At 41.7% G+C, this 22,825-nt stretch overlaps 1 protein-coding gene across 1 annotated transcript in view; it reads left to right on the top strand.

The window, feature by feature from the left end:
* shank3 (SH3 and multiple ankyrin repeat domains 3) overlaps window positions 1-22,825 on the top strand; it is a 91,062-nt gene that overhangs the window by 5,085 nt on the left and 63,152 nt on the right. Inside the window, exons 5-9 of the mRNA XM_022754187.1 lie at window positions 6,486-6,563; window positions 7,037-7,103; window positions 8,082-8,311; window positions 8,533-8,702; window positions 17,719-17,900. Coding sequence (XP_022609908.1) covers window positions 6,486-6,563; window positions 7,037-7,103; window positions 8,082-8,311; window positions 8,533-8,702; window positions 17,719-17,900 — 727 coding nt within the window. The remainder of the gene's footprint in view (window positions 1-6,485; window positions 6,564-7,036; window positions 7,104-8,081; window positions 8,312-8,532; window positions 8,703-17,718; window positions 17,901-22,825) is intronic.

The raw sequence follows: 22,825 nt of genomic DNA, 5'->3' as shown, positions 1-22,825 counted from the left end.
AAAAAGGAGGTTACCTTTACCTGGTCATTTCCTCCACTGTATTTGTTGCCTGTTGTGATAAAGGACTGGGGGGCACGGGACAGTACATTACAGTGTCATTGTTGAGCTGTCCGCATAAAGACCAATCATCAGCTTCAATTCTTTGCACTACAGTGACAACCTCAATCTCTCATTCATAAGAACTGAGGTTCCTACCTTGGTCTATTTCTAGGAATTTTCTTGTTGCTCAGCGTGTCTAATAGGATAAGGATGGCATTGTTCTGTATTTTTCTTTTTGTCAACAAATGCCATGAAAAGAAAAAAAAAACAATGCTTTAGTCTGATTATACTTTCTCACTTCCCCACCCTGTCTGCCCATTTGCTCATATTGAAAATGTCAGTCTCAAAGAAAAAAAGTGGGATATAGTTTTATTTTTACAATGGGAAGAAATTTGACATTTGGTCACTTTTTAGCAAATATTAATGTAACAGGAGTAAGGAGTGCATAGAGTATTTACAGAAGCTGAAGGGTTTTATGTAATCTTCATCGTAATGAATGTTACCCAGTGCAACAGTGCGCATCATTGATGTGTTTTTAATCATTTTTTGGAAAACAAATATCTATGGCACAAAGGGAAATGTTATATATATCAGGCTTTACTTCAGTGTCACACTTTACAGGACACATTCAGGTTCAGTTTGGTCTTGTTTTTGGAAATTGTTGGCATTGCCAGTCAAGTAATTTTCTGTAATATCCACAAAAAACACCATCAGCTTGTTTTCTAGTCTGTTCTAGTCTTATTCTAGTAGAAATACCTTCCAACCTTTGCAGTCCCCAAGCTAATATTTACTGCATAATGATAATGTGATTTTAGGGTCCTATGAGGTTGTAATAACAGAAAAGAAATATATGTGCTGTTTATTTTTACTTTGACTGAATGTGTTCTATATAAGAAGGGCTATAGGAGGACACTGGGAGATGAGGGCAGTGAAAAACCAGCTTACTCCTGGGAAAACCGTGAGTGTTGTTAGGTACAGTATGCCCATGTGCTGCACAGTCTTGTTTGGTTAGACGCTGCTCAAAGAGAAACATGTAACTGGAAGAGGCTTTTCTGCTGCTTCGTTGGGAAATAGAGAGTAGTGCTCAGGTCATGAACATTAAATGAGCACTTTACTCCTCTCCCTCTTTCACATACAAACAAGTGAAAAGTGCGTGCGTGTGTGTGTGTGTGTGTGTGTGTGTGTGTGTGTGTGTGTGTGTGTGTGTGTGTGTGTGTGTGTGTGTCTTTGCATGTTGTAATTTTAACTGTGTACTTGCCTAATTCCAGTCATGAGGAATGACCTGCTTCAGCTGTGTCGGAACACCATAGTCTCAGGAGAGAGAGTGAGAGATAGAGAGATAGAGTGTGTGTGCGTGTGTGTTTGGGAAGCACAACATCAATACTTAATACAAGCTGTTTGTAACACGTCCACGTGACTGAAGTCATTAGTTGTTCCACTTCTCAGTGGAACGTGGGCAAAGGGGTTGTGTGTGTCTGTGGAGCAAGAGGGGATATAATCAAAGAGAGAACGGATGAATCTTAAATTTACAGTCATAACTTTTGGAAAGTCAACACTCTGGTAATGGACCTCGCTCCAACTCTTGTGTGCTACCGCTGCTTAGGACAGCTGTTACCCTGCCAGTGGAGGCCGAACACCACGTTGAGCTGATTGATCCCAAAAACAGTGCTTCTTAGCAGGGTTCCAACAGGCTCGAAAACAGGCCTGGCTCAGCTGATTATGTACAATCACAGAAAGAAAGGGGCCGCTAGAATTGAACAGTAAACGAGTAGTCCAGTGGCAAAGATCAATAGATCCACATGGAGAGAGAAAAGAGAGAGCGTCAGAAAGGCGGACAGATTGATGAATTCTGGAGAGATTAGATGAATGACAAGATAACATAATAAGCAACAGAATAAGTTCGATTAATGGCCTGAAAGTCCCATTCCCAGGATCTGGCTGACCATTAACATTTACGTAGTGGGCTTCTATCTTGGCAGACGTGGCCATCAGCAGTGAATGAAGGCAAGGCAGGGGTCTTTTTCCTGCAAGACAGATCCATTGGAGGTGGTTGGATGAATGATTGAGGAAGCATGCAGTAGGTAATGGCAAGTGGGGACAACACTGATGAGTGAAATTAAAGAGAGGTGGCGCATAAACTGTTCCAAACCAGTCAGACCAATGAAACGCTGTAATAAACTGATTAGAAGTATTTTATGACACAGTATTTGTAGTATTTATACTGTAGTGTCGTGTTTATTACCGCGTATAACTACTTGTTATACACAATAATGAGGAGGAATTCACTCTTACTTAGTGTTTCAGCCTTAAATCAAGCATCTTATGTGCTTTAGATGTTAGTCACAATCCAAAGCAAAAACAAGTTCCACATTCAGTGGAGGATGCAAGATCTGTTCCTTCAATTTTAATGAGAGAAGGAATCCTCAAATGTATAAACACGACTGTGAGAGGAACTATCTGTCACACTTTTTTACACATGACCGCCCCTCATCATTACGGGGGCCAGTTCCTATGTAGCCTAAAGTAATCACATTTAGCATATAGGCGCAGGCAATATGTTGAACATGTTTGATTCCACTTCTGTTGCTCTCTCCCTCTCACAGACACAAAAAGAAAAAAAAAACTCATACATAAGTCATACACACTCGTCGCCCATCCAGTCCACTGTACTGGGAGAGTGTGTGTGACATGTATATTATATTGTATATATAACTCGTTGACATGCAGAATGGTTTGTGAGAGCTTGGACCTTTGCCTCTGTGGTTCTCACACTATGCTATTTTTTATTTTTAAATTTTTTGAATAACGTATTGTCAAAAATATCATGCACAAAAAGTGCACTTTATTTTATGTTGATCTGAAATGTCTTTCTCAGTGTTTCTTGGTGAATGCGCTTTTTTCAGCTCTGTTTTTGTTAAGGGTCTTTGTTGAGATGGAGCTTTACAGTATGTAGGCCCGTTTCATTTAAAATGCATGTTTTAAAAACCAACATAGAGTGTCTTAGTAAGGTATTGGGTGTCACCAGAACAGCTTCACTGCTCCTTGGAGGGATGGAACACAATTCTTTCAAAAGTTATTCCCTCATTTGGTGTTTTGATGATGGTGGATATCGTCTAAAAGGTGTAAAATTGAGTTCTGGCCACTGTAAAGGCCATACCATATGATTCACATGATTTACATACTCATCGACCATTCAGTGACCCTTCATATCCTATGGATAGGGGCGTTGTCAACTTGTCTCTCCATTCATTTCCCATGTTTTTCCTTTAATTTGTTATCTGTCTGTATTTCCAATAGAAAATAATAATGCTGCAGGGACTAACAGATTCATCATACCAGTGTGATTGCGTGCATCAAAGGGTTAAATTGATCATTTATGAAGCGCTTTAGAGGACATTTAAAAATAATGAGGTATATATTGTGAATGGCGATAGCCTACAATATTGCAATATTATTTATAGGCGTTATCATCCTGCCCTACTAGCAAATGAAAGTGAGGACTCCTGGAATGGTTTCCTTAATGACTTCCTATAGGAATCCTTGGAGAGAAGAGCAAGACAGATGGCCCACACTGTAATTGGCCTCCATGTGTGCATGTCTGTGTATACTATGTGTCTGTGCAAATGAGTATAGAAAGTCATTAAATAGCAAAAATTCAGCAGTTGAGGTTCTCAAACCTTCATTCATTTGATTATTTAAAAAGGCAATATATTTGCATCAATACAGGACAGACACAACAAGGTTAACATACATAGAAATTCGAGTGTGCCACATGGATTCTCACAGTGCGAACTGTCTCATTGAAGTAACAAATATTGATGTGGTTACTTTCTCTATTCTTTTTCCTTGTAACATGTTGATTGTTACTCTTATACATTTATGTAACAACCCTCTCCAACCTCTGTGTATTCTCCATGATTCCTTTCTTCAAAACGTCTTTCTTAATAAAGCATACATTATGTTAGCTTCTCACATTTTGTTTTAAATTACTTTGACAGTGGTGATCAGTGTGACTCTTTACACTGTGAACTGTGAACTCTGTACACAGTGTACGTACGTTTGTGTTTTTATAACTTTGTGTGTATGTACGCACGTGGCTGTGCATGAAACTGCATAATGTATGGGTGATTAGAAATTAGCTAAGCTAACAGCCGTAGGCGTTTATCTATATGGGTTTTTAGCTGTTTTAGACCCTTAATGGCTATTAGCAGCAAGAGTAATCATGCATTATTCATAACACCTGCTACATTTACAAATACCCCCATGTCTTCACTATCTATGTTTACATGAGGTTTGCAGGTTTATGCAGGATTTCTGTGTTCCAGTTGACACTATAGTCATTATACACCCTGCTCAGGTCAGGGCAGTCAGACAGTGACCACATAGCTGCCATCTATGTGTTTTACCAGAGCAGGGTGCTACACTGCATTAGTGTCAGCTTAATACAGTAATATATGTGGGGGCCATCAGGCATACCCAGCTTGATGAGTAAAACCACATGGACGTTATTAACTGAACCACATGTTCAGTCGATCTGTGCATTTGTGTCCCTGAATGTGAATGACTCAATGGTGACGGGAGTCACTAGAGTCATTGTGCTGATTGTAGAGCAAGGCTAGTTGTGTTAATTCTGCTCTCAGTGTTAAATTACATATCGACCCTCAGCCAGCCAGTACATGGACACATAACCCTCTCTCTCAATCTATGATTGGGCTTTTTTTGCCAGAGGCGCCTGTGCTCATTTACACATAATATATATGGTGATATTCTGAGACACGAGAGAGAATGTGTAGTCGTGAACTAATGCAGATGTCTGTTTTAATTGTGATGTGTTTCTTCTATCAACTCATTGTAGCTTCTGTTTTAATACACATATAGTTTTTTTAGTTATAAGTTAGCCATTGCTTTGCTGACAGAATATACATTGAATACCTTTTATAATTACCATTGTCTTACTACACTCACTTGCACACTTTCATGGCATGTTTGGGCATGTTTGTAAAGACTGTCCAGCTCTATGTCTTTCATTTATTCTTTTTACTGCTCCTTCCTGGTGTTTATTGTAATTAAAATATGTATGTCTGTAGAAACAAGGGCTGAATAGTATGAACAAAATTTTTTTATGGGGATATAAATTGAAGCTAGGAGAGTAAGAATGTATATCGGAATGTATTTTTAACCAAAAGGTTACTTGGATGCAGAACAAAACTCTCAGAAAGTTCAATCAAAGTTACATAAGAGTTATACCTTACAGTGGATGTGCTGCCACAGTTGCAATGTTGAAATGTATTGTGTTTAAAGTTAAGAGATTATTTTTGCAGAGCAGATGGTGTGTATGTATCTGTGTGTTCTGTGCTCTCGGCTACACTGCATCACTGCATCTCTTACCATAAAGACAGCGACTAGTAGTCAGTGACTCAAGCAAACATGTCTTTGTTGTGATTTTTAAAAGCGTGCACCTCATGGAACTGGCTTGTCACAAATTCATGTTTAGCTTGGCTACTCATTTTCCACAAGAGGGAGATGTCAGCTGCTAGGTAACTTTTCTTCGCATGCATCATTAGTGAAGACATCAGTTTGTATCAGTAGCACAAATGTACGTATATATTCACAATGCAATTATATTTGCTTGAATTATTTTGTATATTTGCACATAATTCTGCATCTTCATTTTGATAGTATCATGTGTAGTAGAATGGGGGTTATGTAAAAATAAATATTTTTCTAATTTCTTCAGTCTAATCATAGCAATGCAAAGACAGTCAGTAGTCACTTCTAGTACAACATTGCTGTTAAAAACAGAGTATCCATGCTTGAATAAGGATTTCCTTTCAGTGACTCATCGTGAAATATCAAATTAATCCTCTGAACCTTCATCCGTGTTGTTTTTACCCTGCCACTGGAGCTTTATCTGTCGGAGTCATTCTCAAACAAACGTCATACTCCCAGGCGCGTTTCTTTTGGAGGTGATCAAAGAGGTTGCTTATAATGCTGCCTCTGGCAGCAACTGTCGCACTGCTCAGCCTGCTAATTGTATTCCACTTGACCAAACCACGATAGTATATACATATACATATATATATGTATATGTGTGGTCTGTCAGTGATACTACCATTAATAGTTGCACTGGTTAAGTAAGTTGATTTGATACTTTGGGGGACTTTATCTGTTGTGACCTTTAATATTTCATCTATACTGATGCAGCATAGCTAAATCCATTTCATGGCACATGGCTGATACTTTGTAAACCACCCACCTCTAATAGAGAGACCAATTAGAACCTTGGAAATGGCACCCTCGGGACTTCCATACATCATTGTGTGTGTGTTTGTGTGTGTGTGTCCATGCATTTGTTTGTGTGTGTATGTTGTTGCATACCGTGAAATCAAATACAATGACATTTAAAACTCCTAGCCAAACACATAAATCTCTGTGTTGTCATTCAGGATAGCTGTGCACGAGTTCTCCTGTTCCGGGGGGCCAATAAAGAGATAAAGAACTACAACAGCCAGACCGCCTTTCAGGTATGTATGGTATCCAAGAATCACTGTGTGTTAGAGTGTGTATTATCATACCTTTCATCTTTGAGATGTCAGAGCTGAATGGATTGAATGACTAGCCCTTGGCCTAATGCTCCTACATTGAATATGTTGATTGCTATTAAAAACTTCAGCAGAATAACAGCTCTGACTTGTGGCCTGTGTCTGAATTCCAGCCCTTCTGATTGATGAAGTCTGTGGGAAATTGACACTGACACAGATTTCCCATGCAGATCTAAGTTAATTTGTTTGTGTGGTCCACACAGCGCCCAGAACACTTCCACACACACAGATTTTACACATCCTCTCCCACAAAGCGCTAAATTACGAGAGTGAGAGAGAGAGAGAAAAAAAAGCAAAATTTATCGTTTTTACATTCACTTATTTCTGAGTTGTTTGTTCTTAATAACATTTTTTCTGTTTCCTTGCTTGTACTGCTGTCTTCTCCCCACCTCCAGGTGGCTATTATCGCAGGAAACTTTGATCTGGCTGAAATCATAAAGGTCCACAAAACATCAGATGTTGGTAAGTTGATACCGGTGGTAGTATATCACCAGGCTCCCTCAGTGTTTCATTGGTTTAAATGTGAATGTGGTGTCAGGGAAACATCAGATTGAAGAATGGCCGGGCATACACAGTGGAGAAGTTCAAGGACAGTGATTACAGGTTGAATACAGAGGTGTGGGGGAATGGAGATGGAAATGTGAGGGATGTGGGGAACATTTCAGGTGTTTTATTGGATCCCTATTGAGTAGAGCAGTTTCTCTGTGACATGAACATACAGGAAAACTCTGCCATCTAGTGTTAACAGGATGTAATACCCTTCTTTTTAGATAGTGAAATAATGTTTTATTATGTAGTATTTTATTCCTTTTAACTATAAACAGGTTAAAAAGAGAAATCACGTATAATTTGTTGAATGCATGGTTCACTCATTCTAAATTTTACCACTCCATACTTCACACAGCCAATGTGCTGCTAATGTGTGTGTGAACCTAAACACTCACTTAATTATTTTTGCACACTGACATTTTTCATGATAAGAATATTTAATTAACAGCTACAGTAAAAATCCATTTTTTTCATTATCAATGACCTTAAACAGTTTTTCCTATTCTGTTTTGGGTTCTTCATTCTTCAGTGGTCAATATTAAAATATGCAAACTGATAAGACTGATAAAGCACTACCTTGGTTTAAGTCTAAGACTTTGCTGCAGAACCATCAGTACCAGATCCAATGGTCATATGATGCTTTGTGTAAAAGTCTGCATATAGTTTATATCTGCATAAAGACATTACAAATAGAAATCACAGCCTACTGTCAAACTGGTGTGAGCTGGAAACAAGCTTTAACAAGCACATTTCATTGACCTTGAGATCTGTACAGTTGCATTATTTCCCCATCCCAGCATTCTGTTCATTATGCTTTCTGCAGTTGCTTCATATGATATGGTGAGTCTGTAAAGAGGTGCCATAGACCTGCATATATCTTTCTCCTCTCAGTGCCTTTCAGGGAGACCCCCTCTTACACCAACCGTCGACGTGTGATGCCTGGTCCCTTGCCCTCGCCACGTTCATTGCTCCGCTCTGCGAGTGACAACAATCTGAACGGGGACCATGATCACATCCACAGTCAGGCCCCCCGAGAAATTCGCGGCCGTCAGGGTCACTCTCCTGTCCCCTCACTGCGCAGTCTACCAGCTCTTGGGCAGCAACACAGCAGCCTTGGAGAGGTGAGGTGGAGCCACTGAATTTCTATCAGTGTGCGCACATTTAAGCATGAGTCTGTGAGCAGAGGAAACTAGTGTTGGAAAAAAAAAGGAGGAAAATAATTTGACTTAGTCCGATTGATGTCGCCCCTTTGTATTGTATTTGGTCCATATGTTACATAGAGACGACTGAAATGGTATACACAATACATATGATACTTGTCTCTTCCTCTGCTCTATGTCAGAGCCGTCATGGTGAGATCCCTGACAGCAGTCTCCAGAGTACCGGCAGCTCCAGATCCTCTCATTCCCGCTCACCTTCACTACATCACATGCATGATGACGACAAGCCGATTCCCAGGAGGTCCCACAGCCATGGTTACCCCCATGGACACGGCCCTCGTGGAAGACTCAGGTCTGTAAGATTTGCTTTGACCTCAGCTCAACATCATATGTTATTTCTAGTGATTATTCAACTTAATAAAGTTTTATAGAGAGCTTCATAAATAAGCAAATTGTCTTCCTCCTGCTCCTAACTCATGTCTCACACTAGCTAGTCTCAGCAGTTAGTCGTTTTTATTAGATAGTCTGTGATTGGCCTCGTGATTACACACATACTTCGTTATTTAAACCTAATTTTAAAAAGCAAAAAAAGCCCCATGTGTTATGTTTGAGTCACTTGTTAGTCACCAGGCAGCATTCTGCATCTTAGACCATCTGCTACCGTCTGCCACTGGTGATAAACATGACATAACATCAGTCAGTGCAGAATCTTGTTTATTTATTCATATCAATCCCAGGCACATATGAAAGTCGTTTTCATGTTGAAAATGCACTTGCAACCTGTTCCAAAAAAAGTCACCTGTATAAAGCATAAACTGGGAACTGAACATGAAAATGTATGTTTTATGAAAATAAATTGGAATCAGATTTTTAGTGGCAGATTTAAACACTGATCAGTAAGAGGTATTTTATAATTGCATTTGGTGGAGCTGTTGTGACCCGTGCTCTTGTCAGGGTTTGAGTGCGATGATCAGTGCCAAGGTTACTATAACAAGCTATGCAGAAATGACGGATTTGCCCTGCTAAGAGGACAGAGGGCAGATAACATGCTTCAAATCTGTGTGTCTGTTTGTATGTGTTTTGACGTGTATGTATGCCCACATGCACACAGCTGTGTGCACGGGTGCCTTCACAGTTCAGAGATAGACAGATGGAAAGGGGCTAATAATGATCACCATGGGGACTAATTGAAGACTGCCAAGCTGTGAGTGTGTGTGTGTGTGTGTGTGTGTGTGTGTGTGTGTGTGTGTGTGTGTGTGTGTGTGTGTGGTGTGTGTGTGTGTGTGTGTGTCAGTTTGTGTAAGAGAGATTGAGAGACAGTGGATACATTCTGAAATTAGCGCTATGAGTAATGTCATTGGATGGGCCACTCAGTTCAAAACAGCTTGTCAGTCGATTGATACATAAATCCACAGATGTAGTTGTGCTGCTGGGTGCTGGAACAAATCTCCTCTCTTGTACACTGAACCATTAGAGGAACTGCACAGTAAACTAAGGCCCTGATCACATCTCGGAGCAAAAGATTGAAGTGGTTTAGTGACACTTGGTTTGTTATGCTTTTTATTATGATCATATGTCAGAGCAAGATCACCTACGTACAGCACACATCTAATGTGATTCCGCAGTGTGTGGATGCCTCCCTCTCTGTGTGTATGTGTGAAACAGTCTGACGTCTGACGGGGGAATTGCATTAGAGACACAACGCCAGCCGTACTCCCCTCTCCTCTAATACTCTCCTGTCACTTTACTCTATCCATCAAAGACTCTCTCTCTCTCTCTCTCTCTCTCTCTCTCTCTCTCTCTCTCTGTCTCTCTTGCTCTCAGTTTCTACCTTTCATTCTGTCCTTCACAAACACACACACACACACACACACACACACACGCACACGCACACACTCATAAACACGTACACACAGAGCCATTAATCTAAGGTTTGCCGCCAGAGAGCAGTCAACATCCTTTATTACATCATGTAACTTGGACATATCACACAGGATAGAAACTAAAGCTGTGAAGTGTTCAATCTGAAATTGAATTATATGAAGTGAATTTGGTTCATTAATAAATTCACACTGCAGTGTTAAACCGCCCTCCTCTCTCTGTCATGTGTGCCTTGACAGTAAGTGCATCTTCCTCTGCCACATCTGGCATTACATTGGCATGAATGCTCACTGACAGAGATACCTGTTATGTTCTTATTTTGTACAAGGTCGATTAGAGTGTGAAGAAAGGGAAAAGGATAGAGGACAGCAGGTTTAGTATGTCCACTGTGTCCTGGCCTAAATGGCCTTCTGTACACAGGGAGTTGAGACCTTGTTCCTCTGTGCGCATTACCCTTACACCAAGTATTAAAGTGAGGTGAATGTATAAAAAGCCCAAAATGAGCAGCTGGTCTCCATGGCCAGAACCTGCACCCAAGTGAGACTGATGCTGTCCTTGAATATTTTCTCTCTAATATTTCTCCCTCCCCTTCTCTGTTTCTCTCTCTGACCTTCTGTTTATGCCCATGGTAACTCTAGAGGCATCATGGGTACCAGGGGAGTGTGAAATTAGCTTGGCCGGTCAACAGCCCGCCCAACGGCAGACTCCAGCAAGTTCCTGTGGAACTCACCATCACTTCCTCCTGCTTGGACGTGTGCTGTGCTGTCAGGGTTCAATAGCTTGGCCTGCCTTCAGCAGAAAGTTTAGATGGAGACAATCGAGAGGATACAGATAGGTCAGAGTGGCTTATTAAGACTAAATCAAGACAGAATAACAAAGTTCACCAAGGCAGGCTAAAGGATAGAAGTTTGGGTAATAATCACTTTAACTAATGCAGTTGACAATATAGGACATTACCTTGGGTGAAAATATGATAATATGGCAGAATTTTATATAGAATGAAGAAAATTTGCATTCGTCATCAGAGGTTTATTGGCTATGTAACATGATGTGCAGTCAATGCAAAGGAATGAGTGATCATCGAGAGGACACTGTACATCTAAAGACCTAGTCATCAGTCTTGGTTTGGACGAAAAGCTCTCAAGCAGAAGAAGATATCAACTTTTATCTTTTCCATTTCAAGTGTGTCGCTCCTGTTTTAGTTTTTCCTACAACAGTACAGAAACACATTTTACATTTTCAACCAACTTCCTTTGTAGTTGTCATGGTGAAGTGAGTGTTTTGCCAGTTTTTATTAGGTAAACACCATTATTATATGGCCTCTGACTAGTTAAGATCAGAAATGGACATGCAAGGTTTTTCGAAGAGTCAAATTTACTAAAACATCGGCAACAGAGGTTCTGTCAAATACCCGCCCAGGCCACTGTTTGGAAAAAATATTTGAATGTCAGGATACACTCCTGCTGCCCTTTATCTGAAAAGTGTGGGAGGAGACTTGGACACAGGGGACCGAATCCTCGTTTCAAAAGAAGATTCAGTCACACAACATTCTGACTCATGTTGGCATGTAAGATTGTTGTGGTAGCTGGAGGTGAGCACGAAGCTGTTATTAACTGCTGTTGTGCTGTTTGATGACCCCTCATGTGATTTATACGGGCAAAAAACCCAAACAAGAGGCGTCCCGTTCCCTTCGCCTTTTCATTTTTTGTTAGTTGCTGTTCTCCTCACCTCTTTTTACCTTCTATCCTTCCCTCTTTCTTTACATTAGTCACACCAGTGGCTGTTGGTGTGTAGATTATCCATGCTGTCTTAACACAGCCAAAGGGCTGAGGTACACAGAGAAAAAGGAGGACAGGGATAGGGTGGAAGAGAAGCAGGAGATGCAGAGTTGAGCTTCTTCTGCTTCACCTGTGGAGAATTCACATCAAAGGAGGACACAGGGGAGTGGTATTGATCTGTGCAAATCATAATTCTTATCGGAGGGTGATGCTGTGATTCTGATCCATTTGGCTTTTTATCTTCTGTCTTTGTTTAATACACTGATGTTATCTGCACGGGTCTGGCCACACACAATAAATCAACAGTACAGTCATGTCATGAAGTATAGAAGCCTTACAATATGTACAACTGATTGTAAATCTCCATCAAACAGTGTGGATGTGGTTTAATAAATAGTGCAGCCACCTCACCACCAAACATGGTGAAGGCCAGTAACTGCAGGCAAAGAACTGTAACATGGCAGTACCGCAGGTGCCTTATCTACTCTTCAGCATCTTCTGCCACTCATTCTGGTCCAGGTCATGGCAGTTTGATAACCATGTTAGGCCCGATGTCCTTCTTTCCACTCATATCCTCCAGCTCATCCTGGGGGATTCCAAGGCATTCCCAGGCCAGATTTGATATGTAATCCCTCCAGCAGGTTCTGGGTTTTGCCCTGGGGTTTCCTACAGTTTGATGTGCCCATGAAGTTTTGCTCTGAGTGCCTTCTGCATATCTAAACCCTTCACCTCATCCCTGAGGGTTAGCCCAGAAACCTTGCGAAAGAAGCTAATTTTGCCGTCTTGTATCCATGATCTCCGTCTTTCTGTCAGTCCCCAGAGCTCATGGCCATAGGTGAAGGTTGGAGCTTTTATCAGCTGAGGGCCTGACCTTCAGGGTTAGTTCACTTTTACTACGACAGTCTACTACCTACACCACTGCAGGTGCCAAATGGGTACACCTGTCAATCTCCCATGCTTACTTACCCACATTTGTGAACAAGACCACAAGATATTTAAATTCTGTAATTTCAATTGGGAGTGAATTGTTTGACTGTCTTACAGCTACATTCAGTGAAGGATGTTCTCAGGGCACGGTCCTGCCTCCCCATATTCCCTCCACACACCCACAACACACCCTGAAAAAGATGCCAAAGAATACAACTGTTAGCCAGATGAGCTAAGTGGTTTGTTTATCTGAGCCTCCTCCCCTTCCTCAGATCGAGGTGGAGTTTAGAGTTATGTTCTGATCACAGCAATTGACCCTTTCTTCTAATTTCGCTTAATGGTGAAGTCTCTGTGAAGCATAAGCTTTCTGTGTACAAACAGATTTGCTGTTCAAGACCTCGATACGTTCTGTTCAATGAGCAGAGTCCGCATTCTAGTTCCTCCCTGATAGCCATAAACACTCCCACATTGGGCAATCATTCAAGTGCAGCAAAGCAAGGACAGACTGATGATCATTAGGATGCAAAGTGTGACGCTGATTATGACTGAGTTTATAATGGGCTCATCTCACCTTAGGGAGCTGGGCTATTTGAGGAAAAAGCCATTTACCTGAGACAGCAAGGCAGTCATGTGAGGAAAGGCTACAATGAAGCTGCTTAGTTTGATAGCATCTGTGAAAATGGCATTTAATGGCATTTGCAGTTGCATCTTCAGAGTTATGTAGGCAGTTCATAGATTTTGACATCCAAACTGAGGCAGCGAGATTAATTATTGAGCTGTTCAAATGTTAACCTGTCTGGCTCATTGATCCTAATCAAGTATCTGATCGCTGGCATGCGCAAATTATTGGCTCTAAGACTTCTGATAAGGGCCACTTATCTGGAATAATCTAAATTTTGATCCAGTCTTGAAAACACAGATGAAGAGGTCAAAAGGCACATAACAAATAAGACGCAAGTGTTTGCTCGTGATTTGGCACAAAATGCACTTGTTTACTTTGTGCAGCTCATTTTTGTATCTTGTTTTATCTGATATCCCTTTATTTATATGAAAAATAAAACATGGGAGAGATGACTGAAATGTGTGAGATGACATTAACCAATTAACCATGTAATTTAAGGCAAAGTATTTATGACAGATTGACTGCCTCAGTGTTGTCGACAGCAAGGGCTCTGAGGCATTTTCAGGTTTGCCATCCGTCTGCTGGTCCATCTCGATTTTCTGAATGCAGTATTTCAGTAACGCCTTCAGGGAATTCATTCAAATTGGGTACAAACAATCAGTTCAGTGAACTGATAAGATTTTGTAGGGCAAAGGTCAAAGTTCAAGGTCACAGTGACCTCGTCTTTCTTGTGAGTGCAGTTAATCAGGAACGCCCAGAGAGAATTTCATTACGTCTGGCACAAACATTCACTTGGACTCGAGGATGAAGTGGCTACAATTTGGTGGTGAAAGGTCGATGTCACTGTGACATCATAATGTTCTGTAAAAATTCCTCTGGCCATTATTTAATGCTGTAACTCAAGAAGGGGAGATTGTGACTATATTTCTTGCAACTTGGCTGGTTGGCAGAGTTATACAACCGCGAGGTGGTAATTCTAGCCTTTCCTTTTATTGACAGTTGCCATCGTTACAGAGGCATGGCTGGTGTCCTAGGAAACGATGGAGTTTTTGTAATAGACTGCATTAGAACTTTGTGTATATGTGTGTATTTGTGTGTGCATGTAATAGATCCTACAACTGTATCCTGTAAAAGCCACTCTTAATGAAGCACAGTGAAAGAGAAGAGAAAAAAAAGGAACAAAACAAAATAAGCATGAAAAAAAAAGCTTTTGTGTCAAAAATGCAGCATGATTTTGCATATGGTGAATCATATCATCATGCAATCTAAAGCCACACAATACACATTAGATGTCTAAATCATTTGTTACTCATGGGAAAAAAATAAACCCCATTCTGAAATAAAATTGATATAATGATCTATTCATATATCCAGGATCCAAAAGTAACACATGAACAGCGAAACAAAATAGGTATGAAACCTTTTCAAACATATTCAGACATACACCCAGAAAAAGGCAAGAATACTGAGTATTTGTCATGTCCCACTTGAAAAATTAGAAATTAAAAATCCTTTAAAAGTTTTATAAAGCTTCCTGGTCAATACTACAATAAAGAGGTGTCTGCTCTTTGCTCTCATTCGGTTTAATTTGGAAGTGACTGCACACAGGTTTCTGCTTGACTCTTCTGGTGGTCTGTTAAACTGTGGTACAGCCAGAGAGGATATGAAATAATGTAGAAGTGAAATCGAAAATAGTACCAAAAGAAACTCATGGGCTCACCATAATAGTAATGTTTGCCTAATGCCTTTTCAGAGGCATGGAAATGCATTAAACATAAAACATTAAGATGACATTAAAATAGCATTTTAAAACAATTAAAACAAATTAAAATAGATAAAAAATATTTGAATAAGTCATAAAAATGTATTTTCTAGTGAGAAATAGTAAAATCTTAAATTGTTGGAATGTTGAATTGCAGTTGACAATTATGGCTTCATCCCGTAAAACACAGACAGGTCATTAAAGACCAGACGAGCAGAAACCCCACCCTTCTGTCTGACACATAGATAACATGTGTCAACGCGACCATCATCAGCTTGGCTGCAGGGAGCTGCTGGGGTCAGGCTTTGTGCATAACTTCACAGTGGGTGTATGGGGTGGCAAAGGTGTGTGGGTGGAGGAGGCAGATCTGAGTCACTGAAATAGATATCCTTAAGAGATCTAATTTTTTGGCTGTCTGTGTCACTTTGACATAGCCTCATCTCCTTACTTCTCCAGCCCTCCATCCCCACCGCTTTGTGTGCTGCTGATGTTCAGTGCCGGGGCTCAGACATTAACATGCGGCAGCCATCCCGGCCCCTCAGTCCCTGTGGTAATTGGAAAGCCATCAGCAAGCCGTTGTTTCGATGGAGAGGGGGACAGAGAAAGAGAGGCTGGGTGAGGTGAGGAGAGCAAGAAAAGCAATAGAGAGTTGGGGAGAGAGAGAGACAAACAAGGCTGAAAATGAGGAACGGGGGAGACAGAAGGATGGAGAAAGAAGGGGAAAGGGCACGGGAAGCTGGAATCAGGTGAATGAAAGAATGAAGGCTATGAAGTGACTGATACAATGTGCTGGGGGAGGAATGGCAAGAGACTGAAAGAGGTTGAAAGGTAGATAGACAGGCGTATAGAGATTTCAGGTCACTTGTTACAGTAAATGAACAGGGAATTTGTCTATATCTGTAATACACATAAAACCACTCTCAAGCAAATCCCAGATCAGATAAACATGATGATCATATATATAATATATATATATATATATATATATATATACAGTATATACATATACATATTGTGTTTTTTGATTTTGCTTGAAAGAAAGCTTTGACAATACAAGCAGCAGAATGATGCTGAATGCAACTTACACAGCGGTGGCAATGTAGTGATGAATGAAGACTAGGCGGAGCTCTGCTGCTACTGTATTAGAATTCACCACCAGAGAGAGAGAGAAGGAGAGAGAGAGAGTGAAGATGCAATGCGAAGAAATGTTAAAAAGGAGAGGGACAAGAAGGTGAAATGGAAGCAAGAGAATGAAAGAGAGAAGGAGGGAATTCAAGGCAAAGGGAAAGAGGGAGGAGCGACAATTAAACCAAATGGGCTGGAGCTTTTTGCCCCCCGCCCCACTGCACACAAGCATGCACACTCACACACACAGACACGCACATACACATACTCTCACAGCCTGCCTCAGGGAGCCATGGTGCATGCACGCTCGCAGGCAGACAGGCAGGGGGAGATCAATCGTGCTCTGGGTCTAGTGTGTGTATGTGTATGTCAGCGATGTGTTAGCAACATGCTGGTAGTGGCGTATGCCATGCTAGCGGAGGTGCAATGTTAGCAGGAGTGGGGGGGGCTGTCAGTGTATGTGCTTGTGCGCACGGCTAGAATGCACATAGAGGGCTTGTGGTGTGTGAGTGTGAGCGAGCCGTCAAAGGGGAGGGGAGCCACGGAGCGCAGCAGCAGCAGCAGCAGCAGCAGCGGCAGCATTGCCAGAGTGTGTGTGAGCGAGTGTGTGTGTGTGAGGGGTGGAGGGGAGAGGAAAGGCAGACACGGCGGGACTCCCGGGAGAAGGAGCGGGAGTTGGGGAGCAGACCCAGCCTCTCTCCTCCACAGCAGGAGAACCAGGACCCAAGGACGAGGCAGGATCTGTAGCCCAGCCTGGAGCAGCTGGAACTGGTGTGACATGGGGGATCTCTGTCCATCTCTGGTGGGGGCTACTGCTGGAGCCCCAACTCAGGATGTGTTTGACTAAGAGGGGCTTACAGACGGATCTGAGAGACCCACACAGAGAGGAAAACAGTGCAGTCCCTCTTACCGTTAATTATTTCTGCTTCTACCTCGGTTTGGATGCAGGGGAGAGGGGAGAGATAGAAGAGAGAGAGGGTAAAAGGGAGCAAGAAGGATATTGTCTGTGCTATTAAGGAAGGAAGAGAGGGAATAAGAAGAGGGGGGGGTGGTTGGGAGGAGTGTACTCTCCTCTCATGACTCTCCCATGGAACACTGATTGTTGACTGTTGATCGGCAGGCACCGGGACTTGTTTATGAATCCCTCCCTGGCCACCATAACAACCAGGGGGAGCCACCAGGTTGCTGTCCCGCTGACGACCATGTCGGTGACCACGGGCTTCAGCTACCAGCTCCCTGGAATCACCACAGTAACATATGTGTTTGTTTACAGCCCCGGCTCAGTGCAGCGAGACCCAAGCCCCCCTCATCACACCCCTCCAGCGCTGACGGGCCCCCGCGGGCCCAAACGGAAACTCTACAGTGCTGTCCCAGGACGTACCTTCATCGTGGTCAAGCCCTACACACCACAAGGGGAGGGAGAGATCCAACTCAACCGTGGAGAGAGGGTCAAAGGTAGGTTGTCTACTATCATTTGTGGTAGTACAGATCTTATCCCCTCGCTTAACCTACTACTGTATCTACTACTTTGTGACACTTCTGCCTCTATTCTGTATTTCATAGCATGTCAGCAACTCTCTCTCTCATTCCCGCTAGTGATGTTTAAGATCTCCTGTGAAGTCCATGGCTACATGTAGCTTGCATGACCGTCAGCTGAGTTGGGTTCGTTGCAGAATAAAAAAAGCAGACATTCCTATGCTCTCATACTTCTCAGATCCGAGGCACACCATTACTTCACTATGTTTTTCGCTGCAAAGCAGTTATGTAATCTCTCAACCTGGAAGTCATTTCAGTGTCGTTTGAGCTTGACATTGTGAATTATCATTTCATTCACTCTGTAAATGTGCTCTTCTCTGCTTTACACAGAGGTGCCGTGGCTTCGCTTTCATGTGTTTGTGTGTGTGCTTTTGTCTCCATCCATGCTTCACTCAAGACTATGACTGTAATGACGTAGAAGGTAAACTCCATAATATTCTTCTCACCCTGTTTATCTCCCGTATATCTCAGTATGGCAACCCTACACCTGCAGTGTAGCAGTTAGTTCTTGGCCCTGTTTGAATCCACTTGAAATGTGTTTACAATCTCAGTATAAATCTGTGATTACTTCAAGGAGAGGGCATGCAAATTCAAACAGGTCCTGTGTGCTTTTCGTCATTGGTATGCGTACCACTGTCCTTCCCTCTCTGTGAGAGTGCTTCTCCCCGAACGTACAACTGCTCTACTCCCTCCTCTTATCACCTGTCCACAGACACCCAGCACCACATTGACCCCACACCCTACATCCTGTCACGTCACTTACATCACCATGGATCAAACCCACATTAGCTTAATGGAAACAGTTCCCTCATGTCCTCAGAAAGGCTGGGGAGAGAGGGCGGCCGCACTCATGCTGAGACCTCTCATGTTCCTTTCAAATCTACAGAAGTACAGGAAGTACAGATCAAGGGTCAATTTAGAATTTCTATTTGGATTTTGTGCAAGCAATCACAACACACACATGCACAAACACACACACACACACACACACTCTTATCTCTTTCTCCCTCTTTCTCATTCAGTAGCAAACAACACACAAACAGTAGTCTAAACCCACTGACAAGACACCTTCTCTCTGCCTGGTTGCATACTGACATATTCCCACCCTTTCCTAGATGTTTTCTGTCTTCCAGCATCTCCGTCCTTACACACCTCTACCAGCAGACCTCCTCCTGTATGTTTTGATGCCTCTTCTTTACAGTATTATGTCTGTTTTATGGAAACACTGCTGTCATTTCCACAGGAATTACTAAAACAGGCGATAAACAGTTCAGACTTGTGCTTTTGCCAAACAAAACTGAATGACACGACATTGTCTGAAACTGTGATGCATACTGATGTTGACACAAATGTTATCAGAAATGTGATGACTCAACAGCAGCCAGTACGCCTCCATCTACTGAATGGATCTGCTGTCACTGGCTTTTCTGTCGGTTCAGCCGAATCCATAACCCTGCCACTAATGTGAACACAGTGTTTTGCCGTTCTTTCATGTTGGCCATGCAGGAAACAAGCGTACGGTCGCATGGCTGCCAGCACCATGGCCCAGCCAAGTAAACCATCTGGCTCTGTTATGCAACACTGACCATCGTAACCATTACTGTGTTGCATTCACTATGCGTCTGTAGTCTTGGGATATGAACTGAGAAATACATGACTGATGTCCACTGGTTGGCTGCCTGGGCAGTTCAGATTCTATGTAAAGGATTTGTTGTGGGAACCAAGTTCTGTTTAGTGCATTTTACGTAGCCCTAGGAGGGAGTGACCAGCCCTCCTAGGGCACAGAGAAGCTAGGCTCAAGAAGCCACTTCCTTTAGGGATGGATGACCCTTGGTTTAATACATAATGCATTCCATCTAATCTGCATTCATAAATGGATGAGTTGCTAATAGTAATAGGACTCATTTGCAATGGAGGGCAGGAGGAGGTAAGGCAAGTCAAAGAGAAGGAAAAAGATAGGAGGATTTATTTCTTTATCTTTTCCCATCTCATCCTCCTGATAAAGGAGACAAACAAATCAGAACCATCTGCACCTTCAGGGATGCTGATTAAGGTCAATACTAGTTTACGTGTGTGCGTATGTGAATGTGCATGTATGTGAAGTAAATATAGCATTGTTTGTGCTCTGAAGGTATTTCTGGTACTGCTTCTGATTACAAACATGTTGATGTGCCAGTTATAGTGAGTTAATCAGCCTCTTTACCACCCCAACCCCTGAAAACACAACCACACACACACACGCACACACACCTGAGGATACTTATACACTCATCTGTTTCCTCCTGTTAATGTTCTCACACACTTCTTAATCACCAGCGATACCAGAGGAGCATCTCTATGATGAGATCAGACTGGGTAAATCTCACTAAGTCATCTGTCTGTCTGTGTTTGTGAGTGTTTCTCTGTGTGTGTGTGTGTGTGTGTGTGTGTGTGTGTGTGTGTGTGTGTGTTTGTGTGTGTGTGTGTGTGTGTGTGTGTGTGTGTGTGTGTGTTAGCATCCATGCTTACCCATGTAAGCTTTCGCATATCTGTTTATTAGCTTGATGTTAGTAGGACCAACCAGTGGCCTGTTGAGGCAGGGAACTTTGTATGCTTTACAAGGAAAGATATGTCACACATATCACATGTGTAGCTTAATAAAGACCATTATTTTTGTTTTAATGAGAGACGCGCTGTAGCCCCCAGCAGTAGACTGTAGCACATTCCTGGTGAATTCCTGTGTGTAGCTCAGCCTATATGAATGTAAGATTGTTGAAAACTTAAAAATTGCACTATATAATGATTTCTTGTTTTTCTACTTTTTGTAGTAAAGGATGACTACCTGGATTCAGAGGGTAAATATAGCAGAACTTTATAGTAACACTTCCTGTAGCACTGTTTTATATAATACCCAAAGCTAAACTAGCTGGTTCTCAACCCTATCATGTCACTTTACTAATACATTTGTCTTAACATGAAAGTCTTGATTAGTATTATTTGGTTTTTGGTTTTTGCTCACTGCAAGATATGATATGCAAGATATCATATACAATTTGAATAAAAATGTAATCAGAGCAAGCACTTTAACCAGCCTAATTTTGCATCTGAAGAGTTATTTCAACTTCCACACCCCATTTTAGATAAACTGATGCGGCTTCCTCAATTATTTATTGTTTTTTGGCAGTGTACAACAACCAGCAAACATTCACAACTCTTGACTTATTTCCTGTTAAGATTCATGTAATTCATGCTGTAGCAGTAACATAGAGTAGTGTAATGTGTAGTTTAGTCTGGTGGGATAGTGCTAGTGTCTTTACTATGGACAGCCAATACGTACAGTGCAGAAGTGTTTATATAATGAAAAAAATGACATGACCTTTTTCTGTCAGCTGTGTATTAATTCATTTAATGCCTTATAGCTGACAGCCCGTGCAATGATGAGGATTACGCTTATGACATTAGTGATGACGATGATGAACATGAAGGTAAAATGAATATCTGTCTTTTTCATTTTGAAAGAAGGATGAAAAAGTCATTAAAACTGCAAATTATTAAGGAGTCACCATTGTTTATTATTCTGCTACCACAAGTAAATGATGTGAATGTTGCAGTCTTGTGTTCCCTCAAGTGACTGCAACAAATGAGGCTTATTTTTAAGTGCACAATGTTGATCTGCAGTGTGAGCAAATAAAAAAAAAAAAAGAATCTCTGTGACTGAGATCATGTGTAAGTGAAAGAAAGTCTTTAATGGTCCTTAAAAGTGAACGTACTTTTTCATCCTTCATATTTACTTAGATAAGCACTGATAGATGCACATATGACCCCAGTCTACAACAGCTGATAGCTTTAAATGTATATGCTTAGTTTCAGTGAATAAATCAAATGCTAGAGTCCCCGAGTGCACATTTTATCCAACCAGTTTGTCATCCATGATGAAGAATTGCTTGGAAAAACTCCCAGTCTTCACTCAGTGATTGTCAGTCCATTGGTCTGCTGTCTGAGATCAATGTCTCTAGACAGGCGTCGTCCAGACAAACAGCCCTGCTGTTCGCCATTTAGCAGGGTCATCCACATCTAGCTCTTTAAGGAAACTGTTCGTTTGAGGTAATGAGATCTGTTTGTCCTTCCTCACTTCCTCAACTTCCGCTGGACCACAAAACTAGTAGCACTTGGTATCTTGGGGTGTGTATGCTATTATCGCCATTCAAAATATGGATGCTATGGATCAGATATTGTGGTGTCTCTCTGTACATGTGAGTATCTGATCGTGTGTCTGTGTGTGTGTGTGTGCGCGCGTGTGTGTGTGTGAGAGATCATACCTTTGGTACACTTCCTTAACACGCCCCCCAGGCCCATCCCTGAACCCCCTTTTATCCCCTTTCTATACTTATTCCCCTGCTCACCCCTGTTTGTTTCTACTCTTTCCCTTCATTGATGTAATCTGATCTCATCATTCGGATGGACATCTCTTGAAAGGCCTTTTACTGTCCCCATGGTAACGAACGAGGACACATGCCACTGTAACCTGGTCAAGCTTTTTGCACACTTTTGTGCACATACAGAGCTACACACAGATACAAAGACATGTATACACTTGCTCCAACTTAACAAACAATCGCAGGTACAAACAAGACACACACAGGAACACAAAAACACATTTATAGGAACAGATGTGTGTATCAACATGATGGGACCCCCCCCAGATCTTTAACTACACATTCAGGACATTCTTCTCCTCAACAAGGTGACACATTTAAGAGCATGCTTCCGTAACTGTGTATTACATCTCACAGACACACACGCACCACATACACCTTCTGCAAACGCCATTATAAATCTTGCAGACAGCCATGAAAATGAAACCA

The sequence above is a fragment of the Seriola dumerili genome, unplaced genomic scaffold, assembly GCF_002260705.1.
Source record: "Seriola dumerili isolate Sdu_G_001 unplaced genomic scaffold, Sdu_1.0 BDQW01000219.1, whole genome shotgun sequence".
NCBI lineage: Eukaryota > Metazoa > Chordata > Actinopteri > Carangiformes > Carangidae > Seriola > Seriola dumerili.
This window is presented reverse-complemented; position numbering and strand designations above follow the sequence as displayed.